General features: G+C 38.7%; 2 protein-coding genes and 1 long non-coding RNA gene across 4 annotated transcripts; 2 read left to right on the forward strand and 1 right to left on the reverse strand.

Moving 5' to 3' along the window:
• The first annotated feature begins 418 nt into the window (after positions 1 to 418).
• LOC103457480 (uncharacterized) lies at positions 419 to 11,044 on the forward strand. Its single transcript, XR_532441.1, has 4 exons — positions 419 to 912; positions 997 to 1,757; positions 7,278 to 7,415; positions 7,511 to 11,044. It is a non-coding gene; the product is annotated as an uncharacterized LOC103457480 (long non-coding RNA).
• Positions 10,732 to 13,538, reverse strand: sod2 (superoxide dismutase 2, mitochondrial). Its single transcript, XM_008397631.2, has 5 exons — positions 13,391 to 13,538; positions 12,266 to 12,471; positions 11,983 to 12,099; positions 11,404 to 11,583; positions 10,732 to 11,312 (listed from the first exon to the last, which is right to left on the reverse strand). The coding sequence occupies exons 1-5, from the start codon at positions 13,417 to 13,419 to the stop codon at positions 11,167 to 11,169; spliced, it is 678 nt and encodes a 225-aa protein (XP_008395853.1). The 5' UTR covers positions 13,420 to 13,538; the 3' UTR covers positions 10,732 to 11,166.
• Positions 13,539 to 14,350: 812 nt separating this feature from the next.
• wtap (WT1 associated protein) lies at positions 14,351 to 20,719 on the forward strand. 2 transcript variants are annotated; one of them, XM_008397628.2, is made up of 8 exons: positions 14,351 to 14,556; positions 15,113 to 15,148; positions 15,259 to 15,314; positions 15,413 to 15,471; positions 15,561 to 15,688; positions 16,767 to 16,945; positions 19,274 to 19,428; positions 19,518 to 20,719. In XM_008397628.2, exons 2-8 carry the CDS (start codon positions 15,119 to 15,121, stop codon positions 20,174 to 20,176), a joined length of 1,266 nt encoding a protein of 421 aa, XP_008395850.1. In that variant the 5' UTR covers positions 14,351 to 14,556; positions 15,113 to 15,118; the 3' UTR covers positions 20,177 to 20,719. The 2 variants fall into 2 exon arrangements, with proteins under 2 accessions (XP_008395850.1, XP_008395851.1); XM_008397629.2 differs by lacking the exon at positions 14,351 to 14,556 and adding an exon at positions 14,679 to 14,771.
• The last annotated feature ends 903 nt before the right edge of the window (positions 20,720 to 21,622 follow it).

A 21,622-nucleotide genomic window follows, 5' to 3' on the forward strand; every position in this document is an offset into this window, starting at 1 on the left:
TATATTGAAGTTTTAGATTTTTAGTCAGTGTTTATATTCTTCTCTCTGCTGTCGTAGCCCTTGGATGTTAAAGGTAACAAGAGTTGATGTTTCACCACATGCCACCTGTCCAAAAACATATCATTGCAATTCAGTTCACTTAGGGGCAGGCGGTTCCGATGACATCAGCTGCATGACCGCACCAGGCAGTTTTCTGACGGCCAACACTGGAAGGTAACTGGAACTAATACAAAGGCTCAAATATCCTACGCATTAAGACGGGGATCATGCTTTTCCATCTTATAATTTAATTGATTAGGAGAGACAAATTGTGCATGTCAACATAAAAGTGTTTGTTTTAGCTACTGATAGAGGTTGGCAGTCATCTGAAAATGTTACAGGTTCCAAGAGCTGCTAAGGCTTCATTTATCTTTCCATCCCCGCCAACTCAGGGCATGAAAATCTCCTTGTCTTTTCTGATTATCTACCTATCAAAGAGTAGGGAAAAGGCAATAGTCCATTGAATAATATTCCAATTACCTACCAGCAATTTATGTAGCTTGTTTAAATAAAGTCATGCAAAGTAGCAGCTAGCTAGCATGACAGATTTGATTGGTAACTTGTAGCAGAGATTTTTGTTGTTATGTTGTGCTCATGTTGACTTAGCTGTTTTTCTCCTCCTACCATCTCTCTGCGGGTTTAGTCGGGAAGGTGCAGCTTCATTTGGTCTTCATCAAGCGCAACCAGGAGGTGCATTTAGAAGTGCAGGTTCTCCACAACTCCAGATGGTTCTCTCACATCCAGCTTCAGCTTAATCACTGTTTTCTACCAATCTCAGTTTGAGTACTTGTCTTCCTCCTGCAGCGTGTCCTCCTTTGATTAACCTCTTCCTGGATTCCTGGATCATCCTCCCGTGCCGCTGATCTCACCTGGGTAAGTTGCAGTCAGTCCACGTCCTCCTGGGATCTGCCTCACGCGTCACCGACTTCTCTGGGCTCACCTTTGCCTGTCCCACAGCGCTTCTTGGATTGCTTCATTGTATCATCGCTCCGGATCCCTAATCGTTTGCTCACCTGTCTGTCCACGCTCCACTGCCTTTCCTGGAAACACCAACAAGTAACCAACATCGACAGAACTACTCACCTGCTCTCAACCAATCTCAGCATTAGTGGACATACACACCTATCCCTGGATCACCATCTTCATGATCAGCAGCAAGCCCAGCCCTTCCTCTTCCTCAGCCTGCACATCTTCCATTATTCTGCACACCCATATTAATCATTTACCTCTTCCCCCAATGTGGACCCAGCTGGTTTCCCTTTCCTGCCACCGTTTCTACAGCAAGATCCTGTTATGCTCATAAGCAACTCTTTTCACTTACCTCATCCGTGTCCGTATTTGTGGCCTGCACCAGAGTCAAACTGCCCAAACATGACAGTTCCGCATAGGCTACTGGATGAATAACAGTATGCATGTTGCCTTTGATGCATAGCTGTATGCGGTATGTTAATTTACAAAGGTCAACTTCAAGTTCACTTAATCAGTCTGATTCAATATGCTAGAGTTTATCAAGTTATTGTATTGAAATATACAGAACTAGTGTGTAATGTTTATGCTGTTTAATATTATGACATTTCTAATTAGTTTTCCCAACAGAAACCACACACAAACCCTACCACACCCTTCAAGATAAAGAACAATAACTTCATTCCTTTAACTCTATTTTTTTTTTCTTCCGTTCTCCTCTGCACATGACAAGTTTCCTGACCCCTAAACCTGTGAGTAATTGCTACCAGCTCAAATCTATACAATCTTCCAAATACTATCAGCAACAGTTGGAAAATGTTTTGATGAAATGTCCTTCACATCAAATTGGAAAGCATAGTCCTTTTTTAAGGGTGATGAGAAAAATTTGAACTGACAAACAAACAGGGTTTTCTCCTGTGAGTCTCTTGCTCTGGTGATCAATCGATTCTGCAATTGCCACATTCTTGTCAAAGTCGGGGCCCCGGAAAACACTTCTACTTCCAAAGAGTCTCTAGCTTGCTTGCAAGAAAAAGTAATTCCCTCCTGGAAGAGCAAATTACATCAGCAACAGGAGAAAATCAGCAGCCAACAAATACTGTCACAGATGCTTTTTATAATGAGCCTCTAAAGCCACCTCATCTAACCTTATCAAAAATGGGAGAAGTGTAATGCACAAAATGAAAGGGCAAATCTCCTGTAGCCTTTGAAAATTAAACAATGGCACATTTAAAGATCAAATCTTTCATAACAAAGACATATTGTAGTATGAGGATTTCAATAATCCCATCATTAAACATGATTTTCTGTAATTAAAGCATTAGCCTGTCATAAAAGTAGTGATTCCACATTCTGGATTTGTCAACTGGCAAGAAGTTAGTCTAAGTGTGAACAGAAAATCAGTGTTATTCTGTTGCAACACTGTACATGACCTGAACCTGTAAGGAGAATAATGTCCCATCTTGGAAGTCCCATTATGCTACAAGCTTATTTAAGCCTACAAAAAGCATGTGTACACATAGTGTATACCCTGTATATAGTCCTTAGCCTATGTGCTCTTTAAAACCTAACTTTAGTTTTCACATAAGCATGTCAGGTTAACCGCATAACAAGTACTTTTAATTCGACACGGATAGTTGTTCTTGGATTATATTGTGGCAAGTGTTAGCAGAACGCTCTAATGCCAGGCAGGTTCTAAAAAGCACAACTACAATACAGCTGGGTTTTTATTACATTAAAACCCTCTTTTGTTGTTCTGTTTTATGTTCGAAATCTAATGTGACCATCTGTTTCAAGTATAAGAATTTGAGCGAAGAACCTAAGCTAGCCTTTTAGACTCTCACAATTGTGCATCTGCCAAATACCGTCAAGGCTGTTTCCATTCACCGTTGGATGTAAAAACCCTGCAGGAGCAGAGGGAAAAGTTGGAAATGGCTCAAAAGAATAAGAAGTTAGGCCTCAAGTGGCAATATAGATTTAGTGAGCCAAATGAATCATGAAGCTGTGAATCAACTTGATGTGAATGTTGCTCAAGCTTTAGCTTCAGTTAAAAGATAAACTTGCAATTCTCATGATGAAACCTTTTGGGGTAAACTGCAACACTTTTAAATCAAACTGTATTTTCAGGCGAAAAGTGTTATGAAATGATAATTTTAGGTTTTTCAAACAAAAACAGAGTGCACACTGGATACATCTATAATTATAACAGTCTTGTGTTTCAGTCTGGAGACCTTAAATCAGCTCTTATTGGTACTTTTTTTCTACATGTTAGCATTTTGTATGCTAGAAGATTTGTCATTCTCCCTCTCAAATCAGAAACAGCTGCTCGTATCTGCCCCTTTGAAGAGTGAAAAAAAATTAAAGACATGCATCATGGTATTTACATTCACTTACAACCAGATATACATATTTGTTTTAAATCTTGCATTCTGTTATTACTGTCGTATATGAGACTTAACATTACATCTTTCATATTAGAATGACTGCATACGGTCAGAGTAATGAACAAGATAGTTGCCTGCATGATTTTTATTCAAACTTTATATATTTTAATATATATTTTCAAACTTTATATCATATATTTACATACATATATGCCTTTAAACAATTTGTGACAGCAAAGAAGATGGCTTAATGGCTTTTTAAGCTTCTAGTAGATTAAATTATTAAACTGCAGTATTTACAATAATTAGAGACAAACCTGTGATGACGTACTCTAAGGCAGTGTTACCCAACCCTGGTCCTCAAGGCACACTGCCCTGCATGTTTTAGATGTTTCCCTGCATCAACACACGCCCCTTTCAGATGATTGCAATTCAGCAAAAGCCTGTTAATCAGCCATCAATTGAAATCATGTGTGCCGAAGCAGGGAAATGCCTGAAACATGCAGGGTAGTGTGCCATGAGGACCAGGGTTGGAAACCACTCAACTACACTGGAAAAAGATGGGTTCTGTGTCCAAAAATAAACATTATCCAGTGTAAAATGTGTTTCTGGAAAAAAAAAAAGAACAGCATCTTATGAAGATGAAGGTTGAAGTTGGACAGGGAGTCATTATCCATAACCAGTCAACCTTTGAAGCCATTTCCTTAGACACAACACAAAATCCCAGATTGCAATTTGCAAATGCGGTAAGGGAAGAAGACCTTAATTTTTGGATGCGTGTCCTGTGGTTTCATGAAACTTAAATTGAAGTGTTTGCCTAAAATGCTCATCATTGTAATTGGAGGAAAAGGAAGAAGCTTGCAAGCCTGAAAACACCATCCCGATTGTTAAGGTTTGGGCTATTGGCGTCATGCGGCAGTTCTGTCAGGATGACAGATGTATATATGTATTACTTTATATATTCTCTCATAAAAATACTGTTTTGACAAAAAAGCAACATATAACATATAATACAAAATATAACATACAAGTTAAAAATATTAACCAAAGTTTGGTGGGCAACTCATAATTTACTCTCGCAAAATTTGGATTTTGCCATTGTTGGTAATAGGTATCTTCAAACACTAATAATGAAAAACAGTACAAAAGGAAAGTGGTTGTTTGATTTTCATTTTAAAATTTAGCATAGGCTAATAAATTGAAGTACTTGCCCCTTCAATTTATTAGAAGTGGTTTTTAATCTTTTACTGTACTTTCTCCAGCAAACTATGCTCACAGTCAATCATTCTTTTCATCATATCCTTGCAGTTCATCTATCCTTTTATCATTTCTAGATGCTTGCTAACCTCCTGGCCAACTTTTACCCAAAACAAAATCCACATTTGAATAATTTATAGTGTGTCAAAACTCTACTGAAACTAAAAATGTGTAGTGTGTCTGCTTAAAGAATTACACTGGCGCAAGATGAATATTTAAAGAAACAGCTTTTTTCCATATGTTAGGTACGAGTTAATGCCTGCAGTGGCGGGGCCAGAGGGGGGGCCAGTGCCCCCCCTGTCATCTGATTGGYCCCCCAGTGGCCCCCCCTGATGATTGACATGTAACAGCACCAGGTTATTCCTGTACATTATTTGGAATCATTCTAAGCCAACCTAATATCTAAAGAAGAAAAACAAATATATGAAAAGAAAATGTATAAAACTTTATATAAGTCCATGTGACATAAATAAATAGATTTTTATCAGGCGCGATACCAGCCTCCAAGCTGATATTCTTCTCCTGGGTGTTTCAGTTATGCTGCTGTGGTGCAACTCAAATGCTAAAGCACTTCATACCTGGTGGTGATGGTAAAACACCAATAAGTTATTTATTGAACCTCCGCAAAAAGAGAAAAAACCGAAGAGGGGCCGACAATGTTCGTAGTTTGGAGGAGAGGTAGCGCTATAGAGTTTTTTCGTTGTCCGTCAAAGAAAAAAATCATTATATTTCCAATTTGTAGTCATCAAACGAAACATTTATTATTTCTCTGTTAGAACGTTTTTGAAATCAGGTAACAATTCACGAAATGACGTGATTAGAAGACGGCAGAACTCTGATCGTTTCCTGATCCCTCAGCGGGAGAAAAACCAGGAGAAGCGGATCAGCTGCGCTAGGCGCTTCAAAGCCTCTGGTCCGTTAAAGCGTCCAGATCAGAGATGATTCTCTGACAGATATCGTTCTTAGTCTGGTTAATAATGAGCTCCACGATGTTCTCTGTGCGTAAAGTTGAAACTGTCTGCGCACCAAGTGGTCAGCTGCGCTTCATCACAGTCTGGACAGAAACCAGCGAACTGCTCTCTGTTCTTATCAAGACGAGGCTGAGGAGGGAATCTGACATGTTAACTCAGTTAAGTTTTTACTGGTTTTGTTTTTAAAACACCATTAACTAAGCAGTGTAACTATATATTGTATATTTGGCGTTTGTCATCTCATGCGTGATTAATTGGAGCGTAACGGTGGAGYWWWTWSGMGCATTTATTGCCCAGCGCWCTGCGCTTGTTTCTGCCTAACGGATCTGCASTTTAAWTTCTTTCCTCTCTCAASAGTCAGCTGTTATTCCTCTACTTAAACTACAATAAGTAGATCACATTCTCTTTAGGTTTTCTCTGTGTRCTGCAAACTCATAAAATGTAAACTCATTAGAAGCCCGAGCCACCATCAGGCAAATAATTCTGGTCCGACCCGAAATATTGTTACCTGTCCAAACAGAGCTTCCTAACCAAGGTGTCCATGACTCTTCAACACGCTGTCAGCTCCCGGTCAGAAAGACGCATTTAGTTCAGTGTCCATGAGATGATATTCAGAAAGGATCTTTTATTTGATTGATTTTAGTTTCCTCTGCGATGAACTCTTAGCGTAAAGTCTATCATGTCTCCATGTGCGCCAGTCAAAGGTGTTAATTATAACATGTCAAATGACAGAGGGGCTTAAAAATAACCAAATATTCAGTTTGGTTATTTTTTTAAATTATAGATATGCACACACACACACACACATATATATATATATATATATGCACACACACATTTAAAATTTTGCCCCCCCAGAGGTAGTCCTGGCCCCCCCTTGGCTCCCCCAACTTTAAAAGTCTAGCTCCGCTACTGAATGCCTGGCCTCATAAATAAGCATACCAATCACTTTGACTTTTTATTTTAGTAAAATTATCTTTTAAAAATCCTGGCTCACGAGTTGAGAATCTATAAGAAACTGAATGAGTCGCCAGGCATTGCTAATGACTTGAAATTACGTTTTATGTGCCCATCTCTTGTGTGCAAAATACCACCTCCAGGGAGAGACGGATGCATCACTTTAAGTGGGATCATTTTTGGACCAGCAAGAGCATTCCCAGGATTAGATCCAGTCTGCTGCGCATGAAGGACGGTTATTGTATTATGGTGCTCTAGCTGCTGGGAATCATCCAGTTTCCCTGAGCTTTCCTCCTCGTCTCTGACATCCTGAACCGGTGGCCAAAAAGGATCTGCTAAGTGCTGACTCTCATCACAGCGGGAGAAAAAGAGACACGGATTCTTTGGAGGAAAATGTTTTCATTCTTATGGTCAAATCCAACAGGATTATTATCACATTACACACCAAACGACGTTAGATAAGTAGTTCGCTAATGTATGAAACAACATCAGATAATGATGGAAGGACAAAAAACGTGGAAAGAAAGAATTCCCAAACAAACTTGATCAGGGTTCCTTTGCTTCCAAGTTACAAAAAAGCTCATGCACGGATTATGATGATCCTGCAGAATGATTGTTCAATTATGGATACAAGGCTTTTTATGTTTGCAGTTATGATCCCTGCATGAACCACATTTTGCAACAATTGAATCCTTCTATTTTTCAGAAAGAAAACTCACGAGATTTCCGTGTGGACTTTCCAAGCCTGACTGAATCCAACATGAACCAAAATGACCTCGGTTTTTGCAGTGATTTATCCCGCCATGCTGCCTAAAGGATGTCCCAAGCCTTTGGACTCACTGGAGTAAAGACCAGCTGTTACATAACTACAAATAATTTAACAGACACACACACAGTCACACCCTGTTGCTAAAACAATCTTTTCCCTCTCTTTTAAAGGAAGACTTTCTGAAGTGACTGAGAGACTTTCAAAGCGGAGTTACGGAAATTTACTGTGCACACCTTTACTTTATTCCGGCTCCTGGGAATGTGCATCTGTCTGCGTGGTGTTTTCAACAGCCATGGATGAATCAATCATCCACAGACTGCAGGACTAAAGCTTCCTATAGAGTCCCACAGCCTCTGAAATGCTTCCTGGCACTCAGCACCTGGTCGAGCATTCAGACCCGGGCTGAGACCCAAACGGGTGCCCTGAATTTTTCTCTGACACCCTATCTGCCAGGAACAGTGGACGACAAGCCCTGGAAAGTTTTACTTCTTTAATGCTGACTCTATTCAAGTCCAACTAGGACAATGGCAGCTTGTGTATAAGGCAAACAGTGTAGGTATAGTTCACTCAGAAGCAATAGGGCAACTTGACAAGTTGGAAGCCTGTCAGACGGAACCTAGATAAGCAACGACAACGCTCAGGGCAACCATATGAAACATTTATAGGATTAAGCTGTAATAAAATGTAATATTCAAAAAAATATTAAGAACGTTTTTATAAACCTCATTACAGTCAAAAGTTTAAGAAGTTTAAAGGAAGGGGTATGAGGCATAATTTTGAGCACAAAGCTTTAGGAGGAAAAAAAAAAAAGAGTAAGTCAAAGTTCTGGAACCATGTGGGGGTAAGTCAGCTTCTCCCACCAGAACCGAAACAATAAAAAAAAAACAAAAGTGTGGTCCGGAAATCTGTTTGTTCACTCAGAACTGACAGCATCACTCAATAGCTGCCACAGTTCTGTTTCCAATTTGGCTGGTGGGGAAATTTTAAGCATGTCTCATGTTCATATTTGAAGCTCACTAGAAATGGAAAGTTGTGGTCAAGGTCATCGGATATTGTGGTGGTTTCTCATTTTAGATTTGAAACTGAGTTATACAAGAGAGGCAAAACATAAAAGAATTTTTTTATTTTATTCAATTATAGACAACATTTGTTCAATAACAGAAATGCTTATCCATAACCAAATCTGAACGGGGTGATCAGTCCTTGTTCAGATTTGGCTGAGCAAGGCTTCTTGCTGTTTTCTTTTAATGCCTTAGTTTCTCTCAAAACTCTTGGGACGCTGCCCTAAGAGACAGAAACTTTCATCACGTGTCATTATTTGACTAAAAAGACAGTTTTCAGAGTTTAACAAATTAATCTATACCTAAACAAAAGTAATGTTATTTCTGAATCTGTAAACTAGTTTCTAGAGATTATCTGAATATGAACATGTGTACTGACAGATATTCAGATAAGACTCTGAACATGACACTTCAATGTAATAAAAACGTCAAGACTCAAAATGCCATTTCTGCACAAGAGAGCTTCTTATGACTAATGTAAAAGGTCAATAGAGGATATTTTCATGGGAATTTGGAGCAAAGCAGTTTCTATGATTGCAATGTCATGCGTATTAAGTTATTTTTGTATAATTTAGACAAATAATCAGTTAAAGCAGAAAAATAGCAACTGTGTGTCCAGCTTAGCTGGGGTAGTTTCAGAACTCATGTGTTGACAGTGAAAAAATGGATGCAAAACAAACTGTCACGCCAGTTTCGTTGCATGCCTCCATATACCACAGAGATTCAGCAGCACCAGCAGTTGAGCTTGTGTTTCAAATGATATGTGTGTTGTGGGTTTGAAATAAGCTCAACTAAATCTGGGCAACTCAGAGAAAATAACTTTCAAATATTTGTCCAACATTTTCCTATTCTCATTCCAGAGGTTAGATATCCTGCATGTTGTTAAAATTAAATTGCTTTGTTGCACAAATGAGCCTCTGCAAAAAAAAAAAAAAAAAAAAAAAAGAGTGCTATATTTCTTCTGGTAATCCTCTTATTAGGTAGTGAACCTTCATTTTTGAGGCATAACCATATTTGAATTTTGGAACTTCTCTGGTTTGGATGATTGCAATTCTTGAATTTATTTCTCCAGATTAGACTTTGCCTTCGTAAAGGAAACTGATCAGCCTAGTTTAGTTATGATTCTCCAACCACAATTTGTTACGTAGCAACCAACTGACTAAGCTGTTAATTAAAGGACACAGTGTCAGAAAACAATAGTTGAACTCTTGAATGTCTTCTGTTGAAACTAACCATTACAGAACAACTAATACCACACAATTAGTTGCATGATCGCTTGTAACTGAATCGACAGACCTGGTATGAGCCTCTACTATGAGTGGTGCTTTTGTAAATTTGAGCTTGGAAACACTGCCGACTGGTGGCCGAAAGAAGTAGTGCACAAAGTAAGGCCTCTATTTTCTTCACACAATATGCACTTTTTATAAGTTTGAGTAGAGTTTTAGCAACAGTGCTACAGTTTGTTGATGAAAGGTGTTTTGGAGAACATTCTCATGTGTTTTGCCAGGAATAGACGGAAAATATTTCTGGACCATTTCCATCGAAAGTACATCTAGTACTTTGTCTGCTTTCTGGAGAACCGCTAACATGATGCAGAAAACACTGCTCACTCTTGTCCGGGATCTTCAGGAGGTTTAATGCTATTAGAAGTGGGCGGTTTCTCTGTTCTGCTGCTTGCCTACCAAGAATGAACAAATTCACTGACTCAATGAAAGTAGCTGGACTTTCTTAGAATTTTTTTATTTTATTTAGATAATCGTATCATATGATTATCCAATTTTGACTAATGTGTTGTAATTAGGTTTGAATTAATGTAATGTGAAATTGAACTCGGTAAGATTCTACACAATTTAACATATTTTCGAAGAGAAAACCCAGAGATGACTTGAGTTGGCGCCTTTTAAAAACAAAATTAAATCTCAGGTGACTAATGAAAATTATACTTGGAAGTTGCAAACTCTCTCAAAGTATGTAAACCTCCCCATATTACCTAATTTGTGGAGAATTCACAGGCAAAACAGTCCACTCTTAGAGACCAAAACAAATTACTATTGATCATCTCATTAATGCAACCTCTTGAAAGAAAACATTTTGTTTCTGGTACCGACGTGGACATTGCATTACCTCAACTTAATGGCAACCCAGTCTACTCCAGCGAGGACACAAATATTGCTTAAACTACAAAATAGATTGAGTTACAGTAGTGAAAAGCTCAATACAGAATTACAGATGACCTACATCATCTGATTCCAGTATGAATTCTCCAGTTTGAGGATGGACAAGCGAGTGTAATGTCCAGGACAATTCATAAAACATAGAAGTCAAGCCTGTACAATTGAAACACTATTTTATTATATTACATTTAAAACATGGACAGCAGTTACATTGTCTGATCCTAGTGTCACTTATTTGGACATAGACACACCTTTTTCAGTATGCACCCCTGTGGCACCAGTTACTTGGGTATGAAAAACAAGAGACAGCTTTTTGAAGGTGGCCAGTTTTTGTGCGCTTTAACAAGACTGGTGGTTTGCATTTGCATTAGTCGACTGGTGACCGACCAGAAATTGGTTTTCACATTTCTTTCCTTAATTAAGGGGGATGTGGTTCGTTTTAAACAGCAAAGCACTTTGAATCGTTTATTTTTATGAACGCTACAGACATCTTTGAGCGGCAATTGCTGCTTAACCAAAAATGTTTTTCATATCCATTATTTGAAAGGCTTTGATCAAAGGTGCTACTGGGCAATGACTAAGGAGCCTTTTCTACTTTTTGGCAATCTGTAGACGTTCGTGCACGTTCTCCCAGTTGATTACATTCCAGATAGCCTTCACATAGTCAGGGCGCACATTCTTGTACTGGAGATAGTAGGCATGCTCCCATACGTCAATGCCAAGGAGAGGGATGAGACCTTAGGGGGTAAAAAAATAAATGTCCATGACAATGAAATACTACAAGTAGATAGCCCCATCTCATCAACTTCAAAGCCATTTTAAACAAACCTGTAGTGCCCTGCAGTGGATCCTGGTTAGCACAAGCAGCAATGCGAAGTCGTCCGGTCTCCTTTTCGTAACCGAGCCATCCCCAGCCTGAGCCCTGAACAGCTACCGTTACAGCTGCCATCTTCTCTTTCATCTTCTGGAAGGAGCCAAAGTCCCGTTTGATGGCCTCCATCAGCTCCCCTGAAATACAGATTTCTGCTTTAGAGCAATAACATCCATGATCAGAAATAAGTCTCAGTAAAACTGACTTGCAGGATGCAAAGTTAATAGCCAGTGAGCAATAAGTGTCCTCCGCCAGCTAATATGCTTCAGAAAGCTATGGTATTTTAAAGCCACCAAGGAAGTGCAATAAATTTTCCCACACTGTCAGTTAGCACATTTCCCTGACCAATCCAGGTCAGGGAGATCAAAACGAAACAAAAAACACAACCACTCAAATTATGTCTCTGCAACTAGAAAATCACTTTGACCTACTGATGTATTCATGTTCAATACACACTATTATTTTAGGTAGGAAATAAGTTTTCAAAAGAGTTGGAAAACTAAAACAAATGAAATAAGGTTGTGTTTCTGCCTCACCTTGGGGTTCACCGCCACCATTTGGCGAGAGATTCGTCCAAAAGATGGTATGGTTAATGTGGCCGCCTCCGTTAAACTTTAAAGCAGGCTGAAGGGCAACTTGTGCAGTCACATCTCCTAAAATAAGTCACACACCAGCAATGTCAAAATGTAAGACCCATACCGATTACAGAGAGATGTTTGAGGAAACATAAATATGCACCCCTGGAAAATATTCCAAAACTATCCTAATTTTAAATCTGCATTCATGCAATCCTGAGTGACTTCAGGTGGTCATTTTTACCCTTTGCGAGAGCCTCCTCATATTTCTCCTCCGTAACATTAAGGTTGTTAACATATGTGGCATGATGCTTGCTGTGGTGAAGCTGCATTATCTCAGCATTGATGTGAGGCTCCAGTGCTCCATAGTCGTATGTCAGGTCAGGAAGTGTGTGCTTCTGCCTAGATGCAGCTATCTTACAAATGCTTTGGCTGAGGCTGACAGCACATCTGGAAAGAAAACAAAACAAAGGAAAGAATGAACCAGTTGTCGATGGCATATGTAAACTGAACTTTTCCAGTTTGTTTGTCCACTTTACAACTGAATACTTCAATCAGATACGTCATGCGGCAGGCTGATCAAATGAAGCACAAATTGATTGTGAGGTAGAAGGAAAACAAGGTGTTTTTTGCTTTTAATTAAGTCAAAGGGGTGTGAATTTGTATTCAGCCCTCTTTACTCAGTTACCTCCAAATTAAATTTGGAGCAATCATTTCCGACAACCTAATTGGTAAAACAAGTCTATACTGACATCTCAGTATAAATACAGGTGTTCTGTGAGTGGATTTTATTTAGAAGAAGACTGGTGAGCAAGCAATCTGGAAGACCAAGGAACATAAAAAAATATATGTCAGTAAAAATTATTAAAAAATTTAAAGCAGGATTAAGTTTTAAAACATTTTTGAAAGCTGATCACATAATTGCAAAACTGAACACAAAGGTTATGTAAAAATTGTCAACAACAATCTAGGGTTATAAGCAAGTTTGCGGGGTATTGTGGACTAAAGAAAATTAACTATAGATGAACGTTGATTTAGTTCTGGTTATATAAAGTGGATAAACATCAACTAAATTAGCAAATAGCTTCGGCTACACGTTTTTATAATTCTTTTTACAAAGCCGCATTTCAGTTTACAAGTGCACCGAAACATAAGAATACATAACCACAAATTAACCCAAATCCTTTTTTTGTCCACCGTAAACTAACATAAATGAGTAGCTAATCTAACTTAGCATCCGACAAGCTAACTGTTAGCACGCGACATACAACTACTACAAGTTAGCATTTGACTGCCGCTAGCAAAAGCTCCACTGGTTCTCTATGCAGTTTCAGTGGTATTATTTATGGGTAATTTTCACCTGCCTTACCTGCGTATTTCTCCAGCTCTGCAAAGCATGTTTCTTATAACTCTGTGCAAGATTACAACAACTTGTGCGCAATCCAATAAGTAATTGAAACTGCCCTTGAAATGTACAACTTCAAGTTGACAGCATAAGAGACTGTACTATTATCAGCAGATATGGGGGTTTGTGAGGTGCGTAGGATTTATATAAGCCTGCGTGGGGACAGCGAATACCATCATAAAGAACCACAACGAACTCCGCGGTAGAATTAAAATTTTTTAGGATTAAAAAACTCTGACAATTCCCATTTTTATCGCCTGAAATAACTCGCACTGCATTCCTATGGCCTTGATTAAAGTGCCCTTATTCCGTGAGCGCAACTTGGAGATTTTAATAACTGTTTTAAACTTAGGAATTTATTATTTGTCATTATTATATTGTGAAACGCTGTACCCTATCGTAAACGGTATAGTAAACAAATAAAAGATAAATAAAATAAAAATGAAAACGTGGAACCCACAATGTGAAATGGAACTATCCGTTCCCTACGTCACAGGTAATATCAGAGATCGTCTACACAGTGATGATAACTCGCTCTTGAATATTTTGAGTTAATTATGAAAGATTTTCTTTTGGAAAAAAAAGTGGCTATGTTCCTTAAACCAGTCTAGAATGAGTATAAATTGGTTACAAATATATCGTGAAAAATATGTTCGCATGTTTGTTTCAGTCTTAGCCTAACAAGCTATTCTGAAAATACTCTGTATTAATACTCACATTTGTATTTATATATAAATTATATCTAAATAAAATTCATAAAACAATTTTGTTTTTCGGGGCCGAAGGGTGCTAAAATTTTAATGCACTGACAACCTAAAAGGAGAAAAATGAGAAAGAAAAAAGTAATTTGTCATGCAGTTCAATTTCTTTCAACAAAAAAGTAGGAGTGTTATATCTTCCTTTGTAATCCCTCTTTGACATTGCTCCGCAGCAGCCTGAGTGCAACACAGCCGCAGCTCGTTCAGAGCCATTCTGTTCTGTCCTCGGTGAGGAAGATGAGAGTCCTGACACCGAAGCGTGACTGAAACTTGCAAATTTCCTTTGCGAAACTTAACGTATCTCTTACATTTGGACCTGCAAGGAATTATTAAAGCCGAGTGTTTCCGGAAACACCGAAAGGAACAGGCCTGGTGAGTGCTTTGATGGCGTTAGGCCTGGTAACCGCAGCCAAGAGCCCGCTAGTTTCAGGAAAAGGAGCGTAAGGGAGGGAGTCATTTCCTTCAGCGCCATTTTGTGATAACAAGGAGTCGAACAGGAGCCAAGAACTGAACGTAACATAAGTGACCGTTAAAAAACACCGTAGCGTTACATCAGCGGTGTTTTTAATGTTTTTAATATTCAGCAGGTTGGTAAATGTCATTAGCAATCAGTAGTTAACCTTGGTTAGCTTCTACACTGTGTGTCGCTGTTAACTGCTGGCTACTGCCACACTACCGAACATTTGGCTCGACAGCGATTAGTATCTGGTTATGGTAACTTTTAGTGGCGAATAGGTGAACAGCAGTGCATTATCTATCTTCCATCACACACTCATTATATTTCACTGTGTATTTTATGTATTTGTATTCAAACATGGCACGTTTTTATTGTGTTGCCACATCCAGCCCTTGGCAACTGAAAAGACGATGTACTGACCTAATAGAGCTTCGGTTGCTGATCGGTTTTCTCTTATTTCTTTACTTCTAGCTCACAATGACCAACGAGGAGCCTCTTCCCAAAAAGGTTAGTACTGTCCCGCTGGTCTATTATTAAGATAAATTGTTTGTGGATCCGTTTATTTCTAAAATGGTAACGGAATTATTTGACCAGTCGCTGTTTTTCTCTTCTCACAGGTTCGCCTGAGTGAGTCTGACATGAAAACCTTGACCAGAGAAGAGCTATGTACAAGGTAAACACTCTCTCAGTTTTATGTGCAAGATGATATCTAAATTGATTTCTTTTTAAGTATTCTAATAACGACTTGAACAAATTCTTTGTGTTTTACAGGTGGAAGCAACACGATGCATATGTCCAGGTCCTTGAAACAAAATATGCAGAGCTCTGTTGTAAGTACATTTGATGTTAGCTCATTATTACATTAGTATTTTTAGCCGTGAAATTCAGCCTGATGATGCATTTGTTTTCCACACCGTAGCCAACGATGTGCCAGGACTGAAGGAGTCTGAGGAAAAGCTCAAGCAGCAGCAGCAGGAGTCTGCACGAAGGGAGAACATCTTAGTGATGCGACTTGCCACCAAGGAGCAGGAAATGCAAGAGTGCACAGTATGTATCAGTTTTAACATTATTCATTATTATATTTAATGTTTTTTGGTTTTTTTTTTGTTATTCAAAAAATAGAACTTAATTTTATACTGGAATGACTGGAACTCTCCTGTTTTGGCCTTCAAATGATGGCTGAATAAATGCTGATGCATTTTCATTAGTAATTCTAATAATATGAAATGTTAACATATAACACCTTTCAGAAAACTAATTTATGCACTATCAGATTGATTTTGACAACTGGTGGTTGAGAAAAGCCTTAGATATTTCTCTCATGACTTTGAAATTTGACCATCAATAATATGAGTGCAAACATTTGCAGTGCTGGCTGTCATGTTGGTTTTCACTCTGGACAGACATATTTTTGTTCTGTTTATTAGCAAACAGTTCTCATGGAACCGTACAATTCCTTTTTTTTATGTTCAATTATTAATACATTACGGTATTTTAAAAGGCTTTTATTGATTGAAGACATAGCACTCATCCATAGAAATCTCAGATTGGTGTAAAATGAGTAATTCTTGCAAATGATGAATGAGCAAAGTGCTGTAAAATGAGCTTCTAGGTGGATTTTCTTTTAAAAGAATTACTATGGAGATTTACGTACCTCGATCTGAATTGTCATCCAGGTGGTGCGCAAAACTGGTACAAAATAAACATGTTTATGCTGCAAGATTATTTTTGTTACAGATGCACAGTTTCTTAAATTTGAATATCAGCTTGTGCAATTTTCCCATTTACAAATAAGTGTTTGGATGCAATATTGTGTTGACTGTTACATGTAGATTGCAATACATTAATGCTTCCCATAACAGTAATATATTTGACCGGTTGGATGTGATGTCATCGGCTTTAATGTCTACACCTCATAAATTTTGTAGTGGATGTGTTGCTGAAGTGCATAAGGAGGGTTGGAACAATCAAAACAAACATTCATGACTGTCATAATTGTATGCTTTCCAAACCCTAATTTTCAATGTCAGGTTTGTAGTAGAGTACTGTTGTCAAATGAAATGAGTGAAGTTTCATGGCTGTACTCCTACACTAGTGACTAAGTTGCATTTGTCGCATTCTGCAGACCCAGATTCAGTACCTCAAGCAAGTCCAGCAGCCGAGTGTGGCCCAGCTGCGGTCGTCCATGGTGGATCCAGCCATCAACTTGTTTTTCCTCAAAATGAAGGCTGAACTGGAACAGACTAAAGACAAACTGGAGCAGGCCCAAAATGAACTGAGTGCCTGGAAATTTACACCTGATAGGTAAAGACAATCAAAATAACTCCCCCCTTCAAACAAAAAGTCAAGACTTCCTCACGCCCCCCACCCTCACTCTCACTGCAGGCATGCAGGAACAATGGTGGGGCGGAAGGCTGACAAAATGCTGTACTGGTCACAAGACTCAGACTTTACAGAAAGCCAGTCACTGCAAAAAACAAAACTGCTTTTGTTCTCTTGTACTGTGGCAGCTACATATCACATTATCTAAAGAGAAAAGACAGTATGGTCAGGTGACAGTTGTGTTTCAGCTCCCGCCCCTCACCGTCCGAGGGCCTGAAGGAGTCCGGACTGTTCCGAAGAGGTGGTCGCTCACTGCCTGCACCGGATGATCCCTTCCCGACCCCTCAGCTCAAACCAGACAGTTCACACATAAAATAAAGGGCTTATGGGGGAGGTCGTGTCAGGCGGGGAGCATCCCTAGCCTAAAACATCAATTGAACATTTCAAAGAAAGCTTCCACACTTGCTTTTGTAAAGACATTTAACAGTGGATCACATCACACAATTACCTGCTAGTCTTTCTGTGAATTGTAAAGACTTCTGGACAGTCCAGACACATTCCATTCATAAGAGGAAAGTTACTAGGATTAAAAGTAAGACTTTTGGGGGAAGAGACATTAGAACTGATATAAGACTGTGAGCGGAGCCAGATCCTCGTCCACAAAGGGACTATGGTTCAGGCATGAGGGTCCTTTCGCCCATGTCTTTGAATATGGGCCGCCACACGGTAGAGTGTTATTTAAATGTTTTATTTTGTGAATTGTTTCTTTTCCTTGCCATTTAATTTGATCTCTCATTTCTCTTAAAGCAAACACTTACAGCAGTGTGTGTTGAAATCAAGAGGTACCATTGGTCCTCATCTTTTACGCTTGTGTAAAAGTTTGCAGATCAGTTGAAATTCATTACAGAAACACACTGCTGTAGGTGCTCTCCTGTTGTCAAACTGTGAGTGCAAATGTTCTGCAGATTTTCATGTTATCAGTTGACGAGGATATATTGTTTGGTATTGTGTGTTTTTTGTGATTGACCAAATCATTTCTTCCACAGCTTAGAAATTAAGTTTCCCAAATATGTGATTCGGACATTTAACTTGTGAAGCTCTCATGCTCTTTTTATCTTTTAAAAAGCATTACATTTACTTGACTATAAAGCCAGATATAAAGTAGAGGACTCAAGGATAGTTGTGGTCAACATTATGATGGAAAAAGAAATGTGGGTTACTCCCAGTCGGTATCGATATTTCAATATTTAGAAATGATATTGCATGTTCTTGTTTTGCTGATATCATGCGGCTCTGGGTTGAAGTTGGCATTTTTATTTTTTAATGACTTATAGAACATTTTTGGGAGGAAAAAACAGACCAAAATTGTTAATGCAATCAAGTAATTGATATACAGTATAGTACACTTATAACAATAACAAGGTTTTGGTAATTCAGTTTAATCTTAATGATTATCATTGGACACAATTGCTGCTGTCTTTATTACACGTTAACTCATTGGGACAGTACCATAGGCATATATGTGTTAAGCCATTTGCAGCAATACAATCACTATTGCCTTATATACTAGTCAGTTTTAAAATACCGTCTTGATAATTGCAACTATAATATATTTTTCTCTTTGATCTGTTGAAAACTTGGAACAAACGGCATCCTATGCTGGTTGATTGTGCTGTTAACATTTTCATTGTTTTGTATTTAAAGGGAATACTTCACAGAATCTGTGCATCATTTATCGTGCACAATACTGATTGGTACTGATTTACGTAGATTGAAGCATTTCTTGGTGTTTTTGTGGATGTAATGTTCTGTGACATTGCTCAAATTATTCCCAATACTTAGACACAGTAATGGTGGAAGGGTAAAAAAAATTTAAAAGCTTCTGTGATTTTGCCTTGTACAATGTTCATCTTTCATCCATGTGCATTGTGGTAAGTTGAGGTAGACTGAAACATCACTGAAATAGTTTACTTGTCAAAATGTTTGAATTTTTAAAGTATTCCAGCTGAAGGGCCCACACTCAGGGCCCTTCAGCTGGAAGTTTCTTTATTCATACTGTCTCCATTGGTTCAGATGAGTTTAAATGGTTTGCATATATTTGTATTCAACAAGCCCTTTCAAAAAGTTCCTATTCATGTTGAGGCCAGGTCTGATTAGGCATGCGGTTAGTACGAAACTGGATACTTTCTATTAGGGTTCTGGGGCGGCGACAGGCTGACACAGGCAGTGGGAACAGATCATCAGTGTCTGCCTGCCTTTTGCATTTGTCTCCTTGTTCACTGTGTGATGTGAAACTTGTTTCCCTTGCAGCCAAACAGGGAAGAAACTGATGGCGAAATGTCGGATGCTGATTCAGGAAAACCAGGAGTTGGGTAGGCAGCTATCCCAGGGACGCATCGCGCAGCTGGAGGCTGAGCTGGCCCTGCAGAAGAAGTACAGCGAAGAACTCAAAAGCAGTCAAGACGGTAAGAGCAAACTTTTTTTCCCCCCCTCTGTACCATATTTCAAGCAAGTTTTAAAATGTCCTTTTTGTTTTTTATATCATCACTTCCAGAGCTAAATGACTTTATCATCCAGCTAGACGAAGAGGTGGAAGGGATGCAGAGTACCATCCTTGTCCTACAGCAACAGTTGAAAGAATCCCGTCAGCAGCTCACTCAGTCTCAGGGTCCTTCAGCTGGAGCAGGCCCCAGTAGGACTTCACCCTCTACCTCCAGCTCATCTGCCGAACCCTCCACTCAGCCAGATCAGGCCAATGCTCCTACCGAACAAGGAGGCAAAGACTACAGAAGGGTCTCCAATGGTCCAAGCAATAGCAACTCATCCCAAAGGAGTGAGACCACCACGCCTAGCCTGTACAGAGAGGTCAGCAGTGCCGAAGAAGACTTTCCAATGTCCCCCGTGGTTTCCAGCCCCGGTGAAACCGAGACCAAACTCCCCAACCACTCAGAGGAGGTGCCAGGAAGTCAGACTGCGTCCGGTAGAGTTGGAGGACCTGCCGGTTTCAGAAGCCAGCTGAGTGCAGGGTACGAGAGTGTGGACTCTCCAACAGGCAGCGAGACATCATTGACTCAACACTCGAATGACACAGACTCCACCACCGATCCCAACGAGGACAAGGCTGCCCTGGTGACCAAGGGCGCCAGGACTGCAGGGTCACGTCATGCCCAGAACGGCCTGGACTCCAACACAAGCGATGGCGCGGTTTTGTAATGTACTTAATGTGTTCTGTATTTTTTTTTATACAGTATAAAAAACAAGGCAGCAAATACATAGTCTGTAACACAGCACCGTTGTCCAAGAAGTTTTGTTTTCACCCTTGTCCCTTTGCCTGTTGTGATGCCTTTGTCACATTTGTGTTGCTTAATGGGGATATAAACAGGATTGATGTTAGATTTGAATTGCGTGAATGTATGATTTAAAACTAGTACCTTTCACTCTGTTTATTTGAGCACGGCTACGCTGTTTAAGCTATTGACACTGAAATCAGGCCGTCTGGTGTAACGTGTCAAGTCAGTAACATCACTAAAAATTTCATTAGGTTCACAATATTCAAGGAGGTAATTTTTAGATGTTGGCCTGTGAGTTTTCTTCTTTTTTTTTTTTTTTGTTTTAGAGTAGTTTTTATTTTCATTGGCAAAAAAAAATCAGTTTTGACAATTCTGTTAAAATGTTAGTAGTTCATATGCGATGTCCATATTATTCTTCAGCCCTTTTCATGTACTGACCAAATACAAATAAAGATTTTTAATACTATAGAGTGAAACCAATTATTAATAAAAATCAGGAACTTAGTTTTAAAGCTTCAAGTTTGGGAAAGCTTAATTTGATGTTTTGGGAAAAGGGAGTCCAAACAAACTAATTGATATGAAAAAATAATATATAAATATTTTTACATTTTCATTATTAAAAGAATCATAAAAATAGCAGCTTAAGACTTGTATTAGTCAAGATTTGTATAAACACTTTGTATTAAAAGTGTCATAATTTACCAAATGACGCTTTATGACAACAGTCATAAATATTCATGAAGGCTTATTCATATTCATGACAGGTGTTATGTTTATGACAGTGTCATGTCAGTCTTATTCACCCCCCTTCAAATAAAGTGTTACCCAATATAGTATAGGTCTAATTTTGGTATATTATTTTGATATAAAAATTGGTAGCAGATTTACTAAATGTTTATGCATTTCAGTTTAAATTCATGATTATGTGAAGGACACATTGTGTTTCATTATTTCAGTTCTTGTGCTGTGGGGCACCATAAAATATACTGTCACTGGCTATTACATCATAACAATTGATTTACCTCTGCAGACAAGCACAGCTTTAGACCAATCCTATTAACAAGAGTGGTTGAAGCCACGCCCACCAATTCTGTTTAAAGCTCTCAAATAAACTACTCCTGTTGTAAAATGTAACCTAGAATAATTAGTGAAATGCATACAAATATAAATAGATTTTCATAATAGATATTTACATTGACAACCTATTTTGTTTTTTTAACAAGTTGTCTATCTCGTATTTGATCAGTCGATGATACTACTATTAATTATTTATTGGAAAATTGTGGAAATGTTGGATCTCCATATTAATTCTTCCTTATGCAGACCTTTTGTGCTCATCCTCCCAAGCACACAGTGGCGCTGTGTTCTC

The sequence above is a fragment of the Poecilia reticulata genome, linkage group LG21 (assembly GCF_000633615.1).
Source record: "Poecilia reticulata strain Guanapo linkage group LG21, Guppy_female_1.0+MT, whole genome shotgun sequence".
Taxonomy (NCBI): domain Eukaryota; kingdom Metazoa; phylum Chordata; class Actinopteri; order Cyprinodontiformes; family Poeciliidae; genus Poecilia; species Poecilia reticulata.

What these genes read in the sequence shown, in the direction of transcription:
- sod2 (XM_008397631.2), bottom strand. Translation starts at nt 13,419, where the DNA reads ATGCTTTGCAGAGCTGGAGAAATACGCAG. An exon ending in AGAGCTGGAGAAATACGCAG is followed by an intron (nt 12,472 to 13,390) that starts GTAAGGCAGGTG and finishes TTTTCTTTCCAG; the next exon opens with ATGTGCTGTCAGCCTCAGCC. An exon ending in TCCACTGCAGGGCACTACAG is followed by an intron (nt 11,313 to 11,403) that starts GTTTGTTTAAAA and finishes TTACCCCCTAAG; the next exon opens with GTCTCATCCCTCTCCTTGGC.
- wtap (XM_008397628.2), top strand. Translation starts at nt 15,119, where the DNA reads ATGACCAACGAGGAGCCTCTTCCCAAAAAG. An exon ending in AGGAGCCTCTTCCCAAAAAG is followed by an intron (nt 15,149 to 15,258) that starts GTTAGTACTGTC and finishes CTCTTCTCACAG; the next exon opens with GTTCGCCTGAGTGAGTCTGA. An exon ending in ACTCAAAAGCAGTCAAGACG is followed by an intron (nt 19,429 to 19,517) that starts GTAAGAGCAAAC and finishes CATCACTTCCAG; the next exon opens with AGCTAAATGACTTTATCATC.